This window comes from Notothenia coriiceps, unplaced genomic scaffold (genome assembly GCF_000735185.1).
Source record: "Notothenia coriiceps isolate Sejong01 unplaced genomic scaffold, NC01 NC01_scaffold00037244, whole genome shotgun sequence".
NCBI lineage: Eukaryota > Metazoa > Chordata > Actinopteri > Perciformes > Nototheniidae > Notothenia > Notothenia coriiceps.
The window spans coordinates 22,810,372-22,826,356 of record NW_011369945.1 but is presented as its reverse complement, the minus strand read 5'-3'; the positions used below and the strand labels follow the sequence as shown (position 1 = coordinate 22,826,356).

The following is a 15,985-nucleotide window of genomic DNA, read 5'->3' as shown; positions in this document are numbered from 1 at the left end:
ATAGCTGCTGCTAACTAGATATCTGAGCAAATGCAGGAGGAGATGTTGGATCAAAAGAGGCACAACTCATTCATGCAGCTGCATTGAGCCATGCAGGGCCAACAGGCGTATCACCCCCTGAAAGGAGCTGCTATTCAGGGTGCAGGTGTGAAGTATGTGGCACATTCTGCCTGATAATGTGGAGGCTGTTGGGGACCCGTGTTCGGGCCTATAGCTGCTGGGGGGCTGATTCTGGTTCCTCTGTGAGAGTAAAATAACTTGGATGACGGTAATCCTAAAACATGGGGGGTGAAGAAGGTCTTACTGCCTCTGATTTGTTCCCTCTCTTGATAGTGACTTATGTGGGCCTGCTGTATACAAAAGCTACCGCGGGGTGTAGCCTTAAACCTGCCTTTATAAGCGGAGTACAGTTAATTCAGATTTAAAGGTTCTCATAAATCTTTATGACGGAAGCTCATAGTGGAGCTATACATCGCAGTGATCTGGTAACCCCCCCCCCCCCACACACACACACACACACACACACACACACACACACACACACACACCCCTCTGGAAACTAACCTTGGACGCTATCAGAATAATATCATAGTTAATATTCATGACAAGCTTTACGGTGGTGTTTGCCTCTTTTGACCTCTGCACCCTGCATCAGAGAAATAAAGTGGAATACTCCTTTAGGATGAAGAAATACCTAATATTTAAATGGAGGAAAAAAACTGTAATTTAGTGTTTTTAAAGCCATATTTAATACATCTAATATATGTATATTTACTAACAATAACATATAGTAAAATCAATGCATTATTTTTTCCATTAAGCCAGTTTTGTTATACCTGATTTCCGGTCTGTTCCTGGGGTTTGCCTTCTGCTCCTTTACGAAGAAAAAAAAATCCTATAATATTTAAAAGGAGGAAAACTAAATTTGCAGCCATTTTTTATGCATCTAAACTATGCTGTTACTGATATTAATTAATTATAAAGTCAATGCATTTTTTATAAACTATAATACCCACTCTCAACTGATTTCCGGTCTGTTTGTGGCTCTGTGTTGCACCTGTCTCTCCTTTTATTTGTCCTTCCAATGTCGGCCACTTCATTCCTGATAATTATGACCTGGCTGGTGTTGGAGGTGCTCATGGTGGCGGTGTTGGAGCATGGGGGGGCGGTGGAGAAGGAGGGGAGTGGTGAGGGTGGTGTGGGAGGGGGGGGGGCGATGGCTTTTACTCTAGACTGCTAATCCCCCTATTAAAAGGGTTTTGTTCAATAATGCCGGACAGTTTCCGGAAGTAGGATTACCGCCTCCATTATTTTACAAAGAAATGATATTTCACACTCAAATGAGCCAGAGAGGGCCTCGTGAGGACGAAATGGATTCATTTTCTTTTCTTTTTTTTGTTGCATTTGGAAGTTGAAAACCTCCCCCTTCGTTTCTTTAAAAAGGAAAGTATATCCTGCAATTAATATATCTGCTAAGAAACTGCAACACAGCTTCCTGTTTGGGACTCGTTCGTGTTGCTGCTCAAATTGAGGCTCTCTGTTTTTGGCACACACACACACGCGTAAAATGTATCGCCACGCAATCACACGTAGCCTACACACACACACACACACACACACACACACACACACACACACACACACACACACACACACACACTTGTTCCTGATTCTTGATCCCAGAGCTGATATCAGATCAGCTGGGGGATCAGATGTTAGCTTATCCAGTGTCTGTACGATGGACAACGAACTTTTACCATAAAAAACATTCCTCAACAACACAGCCTCACGTGCATTTCACTTAAACCCCCCCACTCAGAGTTACTTGTGCTTTCTAACTGCGCACAGGCTATTTATATTTCGCAGAAGTCGTAAATTATTACAGCGGATTTATTTCTCCTCGCTTCTAAATGAAACCAAAGGCAATTTTTTCTTTGATCTGTCCCTGCAGAAGAAAAAAAAAAAGATCTCATGTTTTAACTCCGCTAATGAAACAACCTCTTTAAAGCCTGCCTATCCTCCTCTCTGAATGGAAAATGTTTTTACGCATTCAGTTAGTTCTTGTCCATTTTGACGACTGGAACTAAAAGCTTTAGACGGCCCAATAGAGAGGAGCCCAATAGAGAGGAGCCCAACAAATCGGTGACAAAAGGCTTTCCGTGTCATCAACGTCGTTCAGACGACCTAGAAGAATCCCTCTGATATCAAGCTCCACTTCAAAGAGCCCCACTTTCAATTGAGATCCAACTATCTTGTTTTACGCACAAGAGCTGGTGCCAAAGGAGGCATCATCATCTTCTTCGGTTTATTCTTTTCTTTCACAATCTGGGCCTCTTGTTCTTCTGTCACACACTTAACCAAACTCTATATACACGCACAGAGTTGCAGTGTTTCCACCCACTCTAGTCAGAGCCTGGAGTAAAAAAAAAAGAAAAATCCCCTCGGCGAGAAAAGTTTTCCCAGAGCTCTTCCTGTTTTTGTTAACCTTGTTTTACTCGTTTTATTTTACAATATATTACATTAATTTCAACGTGCACTGTGTGGTTATCATTAGGCACCACGTGTTTTATGGTTCTGCACATTTCACGTCTGAAAATATGATTACATTTGAGCACTTCGGCCATCCAACAATGCAAGTCTATTATGTTTTTTAGCGGCTTCTCCTTTGATTGTCGTAAAGTAGACCCAGCAAAAGAATATATTTTTCCTCTTTATGCTGCCCCTCGTCTGCAGTATAAAGGACACAGATTACCGTTTCCTACCCCATGGGAAGCAAATATTACATTCTTTAGAGCGGGCTTTTGAGTCCACGGACTTGGCCCCATATCATTTGAGTTTGACTTGACTATTGCTTTAGAAATCTTAATTCACCATGAGGATTCACCGTCGTGAAAAAAAATGGCTCTTTGTACCAAAAGCTCTTTGAAGTCTGGATCAGAATATTGTAGAAATTCATCAAACTCAGCCAAGAAGTTTAACCGAGAAACACTTAAATAATGTGTTTTCCTTGAGCTGTTTGTTAAAATCTTAAAAGTCGATATTTAATATATCTACAAATGCTGTTTTTAAATTGACATGTTCTTTTTTAAACAAGACATATTTAGCACATGTTCCCCAAAGATAATTGATAACCGGCTGTAAATTCCCACATAGACCCGAATGGCTCAGCACAGTTTTCACTTTAGTCATACAAGATTTATTCAAAATACTCACAAATTACAAGGCAATTCGGTACGCGTTTGAGTGCCGTTCGTTTTCAGATATTCAAAAAAAAAGAAAAATATATATATATTGACGACAATGATACAAAATCACAAAATGCCCACTTTGATAAAACATTTATAATTTCACGGTCGTATATCAAATACTGCAGGCGTATGAAACAGTTCAAATTGTTGACCCTTCTGCACACATGGGGAAAATAAACATAAAAACGTTTTGTACAAATAACTGCAAACACCAACACATCAAAACTTACAAAATTTACAAATGTACATTTTTTTCATCCTAATTGAAACATGCACTTTGGTTCGATAATACAAAAATTCCCTTCAATATCAGATTGAAAAATAAATAAAAACATATTGAATTTACAAAATAATTGTACACCAACATGCCTATAGCCTAATAAAAATACCACATGAACAGTCTAACGGGATTTACACGACTCTCCACAAGTGGACCGTCAGGCACCGAGCCAAGCTTTTAAACAGCTGAGTTTCAAAATATATATTTTTAGAGTGCCTGGAAATTAGCACGTCTTTAGGGTCTGCACCTTCCAAATGTTGGGGGGTTCTTCCAAGAGGCGTATAGGCACCGGAGCCAAACCGTTTTGAACTGTGAGGCTTTTAAAAATGTCAATGATGCGTTCAAGTCCAGATTAAAACGCTTCAATGATGCGTTCAGATCCAGATTAAAACGCGTCCCTCGGCTCTTGGTTCCTGTAAGGTGGCTCTGAGGGGTCCGGTGTGGAGGCTCCACTGGGAGGTGTTTGGGCACCACTTGCACCTGAACTGTGGCACACGTACCATTCGCTTAAATTGGCCGGCTGGGAGGCTCCCACCGGCTCCGAGGAGGCTCCTGGCTCCCGGCCCATGTCCGAGGAGGGGGACACCAGGGACGGCGTGGAGGACTCGTACCCGGAGCTGGGTGGGGGGGACTTGCAGTGCACCTTCATGTGTTTCCGCAGGGAGCTGGGGTGTGTGTAGGATTTATCGCAGCCTCGCACTTTACAGTTGTAAGGCTTATCGCTGGTGTGCACGTGCGAGTGCTTCTTCCGGTCACTGCTGTTCGCGAAGCGTCGGTCACAGCCCTCAAACTCACACTTGAAGGGCTTCTCACCTGGTGACACAAAGGTAAAATATAAATCAATACAGATTTAAATTATGTGATGTTCACCCTCAGGCAGTGTGTTAATGAGACAATACAAGGATGTGTATTTTGTAAATTGTATTATAATTTCTTTTTTTTAATCTTTAATACTTTTTGTATGCTTTAGGTAACATTAAGCTGTCTGTGGCTCTTTTCTGCTCTAACAATGTACATTTCCCCTCTGTGGGACTAATAAAGGTATTCTGATTCTGAATCTTGCAACTTGTGTCTAAAATGTTAAATTCTCATTAAAAACACCACTTGTATACACAGCCTTAAATATGTGACCCAAAAAATAAAGCATAAATCAATAAATTACAGATTTTGAAAGTTTCCTGCTCAGCCCTTGTGTTTTTTTTATGAGACAATCGTGCAACTTGTAGATATCTGATCGTATAACTGTTAACATTTCCACCAGTGTGGACCTGTGAACAGTGAGGGGGACACAATGAAATATAAATCAGTACGTTACAGATTTATTTTTCACATGATGTGATTTTTTACGAGACAATCGTGCAACTTGTAGAAATCTGATAGTATCTAAAATGTTAATAAAAACACCACTTGCATGGCTTCAAATATGTGACCCTAAAAGAAAATACAACTATTATAAAAAGCTGGTATAATTACAGCCACTTGGATTTTTTTTCCTCCATTTTGAAATATAATTGTACATATTTTGTATTTACAGTATTGCAATAAACACACTTTTACACCCCCCCCCCACACTTTCTGAGACACTCTTGCAACTTGTAGATACAACTCTCTAAATGCAATGTGGTGCCCTTGCATATGTGCTCAAATATGTGACCCAAAAATAACAAAATAAAGCTGGTAAAATTACAACTTCTTTCTCAAATGTAATTTTATCTGCACATATTTTCTATTTACATTACAACATGTTTTAAATAACATGTTCCCCCTCAGGCATTATTATTATATTATATTATTATGTGTATGTTTAAAAGTATCTCCAATGTTTAAATTATTTTCAAAACACCACTTGCATACATGTCCTCATATGTGACCCAAAAATATAGTATAAGTATAATTACAGCAACTTTGATTTTTTTCTCAGTTTTTCAAATATAATTGTACATATTTTGTATTTACAGTATTGCAGTAAACACACTTTTTGCTCCCCCCATGCACTTTAAAGGAGCCTCAGCCTGGTGTAAACAGGAGGCTGAACCCCCACTGTCCTGCGTCTGTACCTGGGTCTACATACGTCAAAACAGACAAGCTATGAGCACAGACATAGCAGGCCTAAAACCAACTGAAAACATGATGAATGAAAGTATTTCCACAGCCAGGCTTCACCTACTGAGTGCTATCTGAATCCTGCTTTTTGGACTGGCTCTAATTTAGCTTCTTAACAACAAGTATTCCTACCTGATTATGACAAGGCAAAAAAGCAAAAAAGACAGTGTGAATAAATTACACGGAAATCATCCACTGCTGATTTTTCTCCTCCGATTAAAGCTTTTGAGAATATGTAATTGCCTCTGTCTAATTACACTTGCGGGTTGAATATCAATTTGACCTTCAGCTGTTGGGTTGAGAGAGCCAATCAAGGATATTAGTGTAGTACAAGAAAGCTGGAGGAACAGACCCCAGGGGCAGCTCACACATAACCACACTTTGGGATAGGTTTTAAACATGATCCCAAAGACCAGGCCCCTCGGGAGTCAACACACAGAAATAATTTAACAGATTTGTACTTAGGTAATGTGAGCAAATTATATGAATAATACATAGGGTGCCGACATGGAGCAGAGGGGGCGAGAAAGAGGAATGTAGTCTGCATTCACAAAGTGTGACTCGACATTTTGAGGCCTTATTTTCCCCTCACTAGCTCCACAGCACTCATTGGGACACAGTGGCGAGCAGCCATATGTGAACCATTATATGTGTCTTAAAGTCATGGCTGCTGCAGTGCACACACACCACTCATCATACAGCTCTGCCAACCTGTTGGTGAATTCTTCCAGCCGTCTGCACTTGTCAACTTGTTGCATTGGCTAAAGGCTACAAGAGTTACCATGCAAAAAGCACTCTGCAAAATAACGCTGATAAAGGGCTTTAAATAGTACAATACATATATGCAAAATACAACTTCTTCGTGTTTTCTTGCTGCTTTAAGTGCAATACTGCAGCCAACCAACTAGTGGAAATAAAAGCACATGCATAAACAAAGCTAACAATTAGCTATACAAAAATAATCATCATATCAGCCACACTGGACATGAAGAGGCTTTCAATACTCAATATTCTAAATAAAACGTATTCTTTTCTTGGCAGCTTCAATTGCTATAATGCATCCAACCAGCTATTATTATAGGTTGCAATAAAGGCACATGCAAAAGCTAAGAATTGGCTATAAAAAATCATCATCATATCAGCCACACTGGACATGAAGATCCCACTCTGCTGTCACTCGTGTTCTCTGCTCTAAACAGCCTGGACAGGAGGTGCCTGGGCCTCAGTCTTTGTGCTGTGGTGTAAACAAGAGGTTGAACCGTCAAACGCCTGAGTGAGCTGTACCATAATCCCAAAGCTCAGCCTTTTGCTAAAACTTGCAGGCACTGAGGCACCTCGTAACAGACAGGTGGACATGCAGGAGCTGCAGGCTGATCCACCAGCAGCACACACTGATTCATCACCATGCCACATCAGAAATGAAAGTTAAATTAAATTAAAAATCACTAAAATACACAGAAATTATCCACTTGTAGCTTCTTCTTTTCTTTTTTTAAACATGCAACTTCACAATGGCATTCGTACATTTAATGTTATGAATATATTTAGCTACTGACCTGTGTGAGTCCTTTTGTGGATCTTAAGGTTCTCCGATCTGGCAAACACTTTCCCACAGCCAGGGAAGGGGCATGGAAACGGTTTCTCCCCGGTGTGCACTCGGATGTGATTTACAAGTTTGTACTTGGCTTTAAAAGGCTTGCCTTCCCTCGGACACTCTTCCCAAAAACAGATATGGTTCGCCTGCTCCGGTCCTCCGACGTGCTCCATCGTCACGTGCGTTACCAGCTCGTGCATGGTGCTGTAAGTTTGGGAGCAAAGTTTCTTCGGCGAGATCTCCGGCTCCAGCCACTTGCAGATGAGCTCCTGCTTGATCGGCTGCCTCATGTAACGGAAGAAGGCTCCGGCTCCGTGGTGGTGGTGGTGGTGCGCGCTCAGATTCATGTTCAGATTCAGACCACCGTAGCCATGCATCGGCGAGGCGGAGAACGGATCAGCCCTGGAGCTTGTCACTTGACTCAAGTGATCAGATCTAACGTACATTTCTCCAGGTAGTCCTAACCTTATTTGTCCATTCAACGCTTGGCCACCCGGGGATCCGCTAGAAGACTGGTCGTGATGGAGTCCGGAGAAGAGGTTCCCAGCGTCAGGGTGGTGACCATAGTGTCCGGGATAGCTACCTGTTGTTGAGACAAACATTCCGTGGTGAGAGGCTGAACCGGCAGACTGGTCGGTCAGCACGGGCATGGCTTGAGCTGTCAGATCTCTCCGGATGAGGAAGTCCCTGCCTGCGGATAGAGCCTGGGCCGGGTGGTGAGACATAGGATAGGGCACCGATGTCGCCTGAACCGGGCCAAAAGCTCCCGTTTGACTGGAGACCACTTCACTGTGGCCTGCCATATGATGATTGTGGTGGTGGAGATGGTGGTGGGGATAATGATGGGCTGGGCTGATTTTGAGGGCCGCGGAGTGCCCCATGTGTTCTGGCCCGAATGGACTCGGCCCCAGGCGGGGTTCCGCAGTAATCTCCCCAGGGTGCGAGTGAGCCATTGAGTGTGGATGGCTGCTGAACCCCGGGAAGCCTGTCACGCTCTGAGGGGTATGGTGGTGATGATGGTGATGGTGGTGAGCCCCTGCCAAGTCAACTAATCTCAGCGCCGTGTTCCGTTTGGAAAACGTAGGGTCCATCACGGGGCTTCCCAGTGCATCCACGCTCATTACTTCCTAATTTTAGAATAACTTGACAGCAGGCAAAATAATAATGATGATGACAAATATATTTTAATCGTAGTGAAAAAAAATAAAGAAAAAAGACTTTATAAAGTTAAGTCTATCTGCAGACTACATGGAATCCCATTCGGTTGAGAGGCAGCAGCAGGACGCTTTGATACTGAATAGAGATTCATGGTAGGCGCTGCAGCCCGTGGAGCTAAACAATCACCCCGCGCTCTAATTGGTCAGAGCTTGGTGATTGACGTCAGCAGTGACAGTTTCCAACGTGAAGAAAAATGTCTTAGTGACAGCAAGCTGCCAGCGCGCATGCGCAGTGCCTCAGGCAACGCTTTAGAAAAATAGTTGTTATGCAAAGGTTATTGTACAATAAAAGTCCTAAAAAGTTGATCCAGATATACAGTCGTCTCTCTTTTGTCGGAGCAGACAAAGGCTGCTCGGCTATGAAAGAGCCATTTCCCCTCTTTGATTCTGCAATTACAAAACAGCCTGCCTCGCTAGAGTATGCATATTGTTAGTACAAAATGTTTTAAGGATCATAAATAATGCAGTGATATCTTCATTTTCCCCCTGCAACGTATGAGGGACAAGTTTACGCACAAATTACGCACAGCTTTACGCACGTAAAAAGATCGGTGTCAGCGGAGAGAAACATGTCCATTTATCGAAAGGAAAACTCCACGTGGGAGTATGAATAGTCCGGAGTAAAAAGTATTAATACGCGCTTTGATAAAAACCCATATTTACACATCCAGCCGGTCGCTCCTCCGCGCGCACCGCAGTGTTGACTCCGTGCTCTGCTCGGTGGGATCCGTGTGTGCAGTCAGTGTGAATAGAGCGAGCTGCGGCCATTGTCCCGAGGGGGGAAAAAGTAATGGACGGGACCTGTTGTTATGATCCGGGGTAATTTTGCTTTAGACCCTGGACGGCAGCAGATGAGGGTCACAGGAGGTGGTGCCGTTGCAGACTAAGGTTCAAAATAAAAACGTGTGTGTGCTGTAAGTATCGGTTCCAAAGATATTATCCTACAAAGTATAACATGTTAGGTTCTGCTCCCTGTTTGAATGCTTAAACGACATATTTTTTATTTATGGATCATAACAGGATGTCGTATAATTTGTTTTTGTTTTATTTTTGTCTATGTACTTTTTTTTAAATGATGAGGTTATACAAACTATTTTAAAAACCAAATGTGTGGCCAAAACATTTGTGGGTGTTACTGTGCACGAATATATCTGCAGCACGGTGGGCACGTTTACTCTCTTAACAAACATGGACTTCCAAAAATAAAATCCCAACTAGAGAGAATTTTGAATAATTTCTTGCCATAGTTTTACTCTTTTAAAACTAATTATAATTTAGGTTTGTAAGAGAGTTGTATAATATTATAGTTGTGGGGGTTGGTGGTGTGTGTGTAGACTGCAATATCTCTGTAGTTGAAGACAAAAATAAATTACTGCTTGCAGCGACCTTAAAGAAGGTCACATGCAGAGCTGAAACCTTTGATGTCAAAAATGAAATGTGTTATTCAACTCTGTGGTGAGCATGAGTGAATTGTGGATTTAAGAGTATAACTTAAATGTATTGCCAATATCTGAACCCCCTCACACTTCTTTTTTACATTTTCGTTCATGAGAAAATCAAATAGCGATATTACGAGCATGTGTTTTTGCAGTGTGTAGTTTTTAGATATAGACCAATTAACTGAATATGCTAATTAATAATAATAAATAACTCACTTTTAATATTGGTTTATACGAAAACAGATATAAAACTATATTACAACCTGATAGTTCTGTCTGTGAATTGACTCGTCAGACTCGTGGCTGACAGCGTCATCTCCAGCACGTTAGACAATGAGTCAATATTTGTGAATGTGTTTATTAAATGGCCTTACGGTGGGGTTCACTCAGCTGTGGCCCTCAGAGGCATCACAGCAACAGCGTAATGCAAAACGTTCAGGTGCTATTTCTGGGCCATGTTGTGCACGCACTCACTCTTGGAGACAAGTAAACAGGGGAGTTGTACAGGACCCAAACTAACAGAGAGGTGAAAACAGAATCTCTTAAAACTCAAATTTGTGCAGCTTTGGCTTAGTTTATTTTTCACTGTAAGTCATAAAACAGATCCAGGTAGCCATTTTAAATTCTACAGTATCATTTCATTTGGATAAAGGCACTTAAAGGTAGCACATGCTAATCAGGCACCTTGTTTTTACGCATGTCATCTTAAACGTATTTACTCAAAACGACAAAGTTCTGCATAATTCCAACAACTTTTTTTCTTTGCACACAATTTCCAAATTAGCCTCTCTTGTGGCAATTCTTACATGACCTCCAGTCTTGACTCACTCCTTTTCCTATCCTTCTTAACAATATGCCGTGCTTACCGTTGTCCACCTGTTGAGAGAGATCCCTCCAAATGTGCGCACAGCAGAGCAGCTATACCTAAAAACGCCGGGTGTATATTGCTAAGTTGAGAACAACAAAACGTCCCCTCTTTGCCTGGTCTTACAAGACTGACTTGGAGAATGCCTTGTGTAGGAACTAGCCTAGTAGCCAAGCAGATATTTTAATGGTTTGCCCGGCACGTCTGTGCATGTGGCTTTGAACTCCAGCAGCCGGAGGTTCCTGCAGAGAGCGCCGCAAATCCCACTTGATAACTTCGACAGCCCACAACGTTTTACACACAGGCCATGCATCACCGGCCTGCAAAATAAATGAGTAAGTTGCACAAGCACTGCAGCCAAAATTCGTGATGGATACGTTAGGAACACCGGTGCATCCAAGTCAAATCCTGGCCTATATACGGTGTAACCTTTATGGACGCGGGGCGCTGGTGAGCATGATCATAATGTGGAAATCTAAAGCACAGATGTTCCACTGGTGTGAGCTCCAGTGGGCGCAGAGACATTGTGTTCAAGGAACTCCAATAACACACACACACAGAGCAGAGGAACACTACAGTATTTGGATCCCTTCGAAATGAAACTAGAGAGTGATGACAGTTGACAGGTTTCATATTAAAACCTCAAGAGTGTCTCAATGACAAACGAGAAAATATAAAGTTTGTTTACCATCATGTCAGTCCATTAGAGTTGCGATAAATACAATTATTGTCTTTATTTCTGCTCCTGACATAGTATTTGCGTATCCATCAAATGCATTCCATTATAAATAGAAATATAGACAGATATACAGATAGCTAGAGTGCTTAATTGTACATAAACGTTACCAATTACACCACCAAAATGTGTTTTCTAGGTGATCTAATGCCCAGCTTAACAAAGACATACTGTCACATTTTCTATATAAACTGTTGTGTTGTGAAAACGTGCTCTGACTCTCTACGAGGTCCCTCATTGTCTCGCGTTTCTCAACTTTTGTTTTGCTGTTATTCCGCCTTTTAACCAAATCCACAGTCAGCAATCTCACAATATCTGGGATTGATGATGCAAAGAGGCCAATAGAAGTGTGGGCCCTGCGCCGTGGATTGTTATTTGGTGAGTGGATGTTATTGGGGGGAAAGGGGCTCAGCCAATGAGCGAGCTGAACCGGGGCCACATGACCACCCCCCCTCCTCTCCCATTCATCAGGGCTGGACTGTGTTGTCTTTTCAATTCATTTATCTGCAGGAATGATTGCGACTATCAGTCTAGAGCTCACCGCCTGACTGAGGAGGTGAAAGTCGCGCCACAGGAAGATAAACCGCAAAAGACAATAGTGCATGTATACATGTTTCTGCATCGGATGAGCCGTATAGGGGAATTCCTCGCGTCTTAGAAAGTAAACAGAGAATCTGTGGATTTCAGAGTTTGCTCAGTCGAGAGAGCTCCAAGAGACAGAGAGAAGAGGGGGGAGGAAGAATATCTGTACGTGATTTTTTGATTTCTGCTCTCAGTCGTCTCGGCTCGTGTAGACTGAAGATGCTCCTGGACGCGGGACCGCAGTACCCCACCATAGGAGTCACTACTTTCGGCTCCTCTCGGCATCACTCAACAGGCGAAGTCACGGAGAGAGAAGTGGCGTTGGGGATCAATCCCTTCGCGGATGGGATGGGCGCCTTCAAAATCAACCACAGCTCCCACGATATTGGCTCCGGACAGACGGCGTTCTCCTCCCAGGCTCCCGGGTACGCAGCCACCGCGCTGGGACACCACCACCACCCGAGCCACTCTTACTCCACCTTCAACTCCACCAGGGACTTTCTGTTCAGAAATCGGGGTTTCGGGGATGCCACCGGCGCGCAGCACAGTTTGTTCGCCTCCGGAAGTTTCGCAGGGCCACATGGACACTCGGATGCGGCGGGGCACCTGCTCTTCCAGGGGCTCCACGAGCAGAACCACGCGCCCTCCAACGTGGTTAACAGCCAGATGCGGCTGGGCTTCACTGGGGACATGTATGGACGTGCAGACCAGTATGGCCACGTTACGAGCCCCAGGTCCGACCATTACGCATCATCCCAGCTGCACGGCTACGGCCCCATGAACATGAATATGGCCGCGCACCACGGGGCAGGGGCCTTCTTCCGATACATGAGGCAGCCCATCAAACAGGAGCTCATCTGCAAGTGGATCGAGCCGGAGCAGCTGACGAACCCCAAAAAGTCGTGCAACAAAACTTTTAGCACCATGCACGAGCTGGTGACCCATCTGACGGTGGAGCATGTGGGGGGGCCCGAGCAGACCAACCACATCTGCTTCTGGGAGGAATGCGTCCGAGAAGGGAAGCCATTCAAAGCCAAATACAAACTTGTGAATCATATCAGAGTACACACCGGAGAGAAGCCGTTTCCCTGTCCGTTCCCCGGCTGTGGGAAAGTGTTCGCCCGGTCGGAAAACCTAAAAATCCACAAAAGGACTCACACCGGTAAGACTGCACGCTTTCATAAATATGCAAGCGATTATTATTTACTAGTCTCTTACTTGCATGAAATTCAGTGCATTGTTAAGATACATATTTTTAAAGTCTTTATGTTGTTATGTTAAGAGTGTAAATGTGATTAAATTAATTAATCTGCAAGCCTAAATGGCTTAAATGCAATTAATTAGCAGTGTATAAGTAACTCGAGTTGTCTGTCAAATGTAATAGTAAAAATAGACTGTCTTTTTATTCATCTGCATTGTTTACTTACATATAATATTGTGACATTTTAAAAACCCAGTGTAAAACATTGTATTTTTTTGTTTCTGAATTTAGGTGAGAAGCCATTTAAGTGTGAGTTTGAAGGCTGCGACAGGAGGTTTGCAAACAGCAGTGACCGCAAGAAACACATGCACGTGCACACGTCGGACAAACCGTATCTGTGCAAAATGTGCGACAAGTCCTACACACACCCCAGCTCCCTGCGGAAACACATGAAGGTAAAATTAGTTTAATATTTGCAATGATTTTATTTTTCAATGGTATTTCACAGCTGGAAATAATAATTGAAAAAACATTATGAAAAGAGGTTAAATAGAAATAGGAGAACTGTATTTTCTTTGCACCGATAAATCAGATTAATACAAATAATAATATCTGGGGATTTTTAGCACGTGTTAAAAATCGGTATACAGTCATGGTGTTTTTACTCGTTTAAAGTCAGCATTATCTGTGTTTCCTAACCATGAATGCCTTAGTAGAAGGGCACAAGCTTAAAATGGTAGTCCTGTTTTAATTCAAAACTGCCTTTTACAACTCTGGATCTCATTTAGCATTTTTTCGTGAGCTTCGTTTTTTAATAAAAATGTGCCTGTTTTTTAACCTTCCATATTTGGTTAAAAAAACACATTAGTGAGATTTTTTGCAACCACTGAGTCCAACATTAGAAATCAAGCTATAATCCAAACCATAGTTGTGATTTGTTTTGTATCTGTGCACAAACCCGAGACAAACCAGCCAATGCAGGATGCTTTTTTTCATAATCTCTGTTTTATTGTTGAAGGTCCACGAATCCAGCAATCCAGCGCCGCAGCCCTCTCCTGCAGCCAGTTCAGGGTACGAGTCGTCCACACCCCCCACTATAGTGTCCCCGTCCACAGAGAACCAGAACAGCTCCATATCACCAGCAGCCTCAGCAGTCCACCACACAACCAGCCACAGCACGCTGTCGTCAAATTTCAATGAATGGTACGTGTAAATATTTTTGCAACGAAAAAAAAGACGCAAGAAAGACTGCAGAATAAAAAAAACACTTGGATTCAAAGACTTTATAAAAGTGGACTGAGAAAACACGGGAGGATCATTTAAAGACAGAAATGCATGGACTAAAAGGAAGCGAGGAGCACCCACTTTAACCCCCCCCCCCTTCAGTATTCCCTTATTTTTTACTGAGGGACTGTTCAGAAAAAGCATGCTATCTCCGGGTAGAGGCCTGAATTTGTTTTGTACATAAGGATTTCACCACGTTGGGAATTTAAAAAATGTAATATTTTATTTTGTAAATATCACAGTTTAAGGGAATTTGTGAAAAATGTTGGTCCCTAGATATATGGAGATGGTTTTAAGAATATTGCGATGAATAGACTTCATTGAAAAGAATGTTATAGTTGTGAACCAAATGTGAATTATTCCGTATTACTACAGTCTACACGTCGACCTAAGCGACTCTTAGTATTAATGTGCTTTTGTAGCCTACCAGTGCAACATTTTCGTCCAAGGTCCAGTTTGAGTAGCACAGTATCATTGTTGTTATTTAATGTCATGTCGATAAATCGTGTAGTGAAAGCCTGAAATTCCGTGTCAACCTGTTTATGTACGTGATAAATATAAAATCTCTGTCAATTGCTTTGTCTGAAAGGAAGTATTATTACATGTAAGTAGCTCAATTTTCCATATTTATCCGCATGTAAAGGACCGTGTTAGAAATGATCGGTATTTATGGAGAAATGCGCTCGTATGTAAAATTTAGTTTACAAAAAAATGTTTGGATACATTTCGTACTATATTAAAGGATTACAAAATACCATAATGCAATGCGTTGGAGGTTATTGATCTCAACACTGTGTGAAACTAATGGGTTCTTTTTATATCGTAAATAACTGCAGACTAAACTTTTTTATTATGATAACAATTAATTTAGTTTCGATTAAACTAATATTTGCTCAAATAATGTTAACTCTTTACTGTGTGTGTGCATGCTTTTTTGCGAGTGTGTGTGCATTTTAAACCACTTCCCCTGACAGTCAATAAGAAGTAAATCCACTCTTCTGTTTATCCAGAATTAACATCCTCCTCTTTGCCCTGCAGTAATGTGCAAATTAAATCGATTAATCACGGCGGTTGTTCCTCGGTGTAACCCGGGATAGTTTGCGTTACTTAATTGTTCGGGAATCTAATTTTCAAATCTAATTTATTTTCTGGGTTGTTTTTTTCTTTCTCGCGTTTGTCGGGTTTCATAGATTGAGGGAAAGCTGAGGAGTCAATGTGGCCCCTCATTATTGTGGCCCCTCATTGTTCCTGTGCAGCTTGACCGGCCCATTAGGCAGAGATCACATCAGCAGTGATCATGGTTAACTCTGCTCGATCTGTCAGGACTGCTGCTGCACGAGAACCACGTTTTAATCGAGAAAAAGCACCAGCATGCAGGGTGTGTGTGTGTGTGTGTGTGTGTGTGTGTGTGTGTGTGTGTGTGTGTGTGTGTGTGT

The 15,985-nt window shown here is 42.2% G+C and overlaps 2 protein-coding genes across 3 annotated transcripts; one reads left to right on the top strand and one right to left on the bottom strand.

Moving 5' to 3' along the window:
• Positions 1-3,173: 3,173 nt before the first annotated feature.
• On the bottom strand, positions 3,174-10,730 carry zic4 (zic family member 4). The gene is made up of 2 exons (XM_010793970.1): positions 7,188-10,730; positions 3,174-4,341 (listed from the first exon to the last, which is right to left on the bottom strand). Exons 1-2 carry the CDS (start codon positions 8,344-8,346, stop codon positions 3,914-3,916), a joined length of 1,587 nt encoding a protein of 528 aa, XP_010792272.1. The 5' UTR covers positions 8,347-10,730; the 3' UTR covers positions 3,174-3,913.
• A 1,245-nt stretch (positions 10,731-11,975) lies between these two features.
• On the top strand, positions 11,976-15,306 carry zic1 (zic family member 1 (odd-paired homolog, Drosophila)). Of its 2 annotated transcripts, none has more exons than XM_010793969.1 (3): positions 11,976-13,226; positions 13,557-13,720; positions 14,284-15,306. In XM_010793969.1, the coding sequence occupies exons 1-3, from the start codon at positions 12,284-12,286 to the stop codon at positions 14,476-14,478; spliced, it is 1,302 nt and encodes a 433-aa protein (XP_010792271.1). In that variant the 5' UTR covers positions 11,976-12,283; the 3' UTR covers positions 14,479-15,306. The 2 variants fall into 2 exon arrangements, with proteins under 2 accessions (XP_010792271.1, XP_010792270.1); XM_010793968.1 differs by having other exon boundaries at positions 14,281-15,306.
• The last annotated feature ends 679 nt before the right edge of the window (positions 15,307-15,985 follow it).

What these genes read in the sequence shown, in the direction of transcription:
- zic4 (XM_010793970.1), bottom strand. Translation starts at nt 8,346, where the DNA reads ATGAGCGTGGATGCACTGGGAAGCCCCGTGATGGACCCTACGTTTTCC. An exon ending in CCACAAAAGGACTCACACAG is followed by an intron (nt 4,342 to 7,187) that starts GTCAGTAGCTAA and finishes TTGTGTCACCAG; the next exon opens with GTGAGAAGCCCTTCAAGTGT.
- zic1 (XM_010793968.1), top strand. Translation starts at nt 12,284, where the DNA reads ATGCTCCTGGACGCGGGACCGCAGTACCCCACCATAGGAGTCACTACT. An exon ending in CCACAAAAGGACTCACACCG is followed by an intron (nt 13,227 to 13,556) that starts GTAAGACTGCAC and finishes TTCTGAATTTAG; the next exon opens with GTGAGAAGCCATTTAAGTGT. An exon ending in CCCTGCGGAAACACATGAAG is followed by an intron (nt 13,721 to 14,280) that starts GTAAAATTAGTT and finishes GTTTTATTGTTG; the next exon opens with AAGGTCCACGAATCCAGCAA.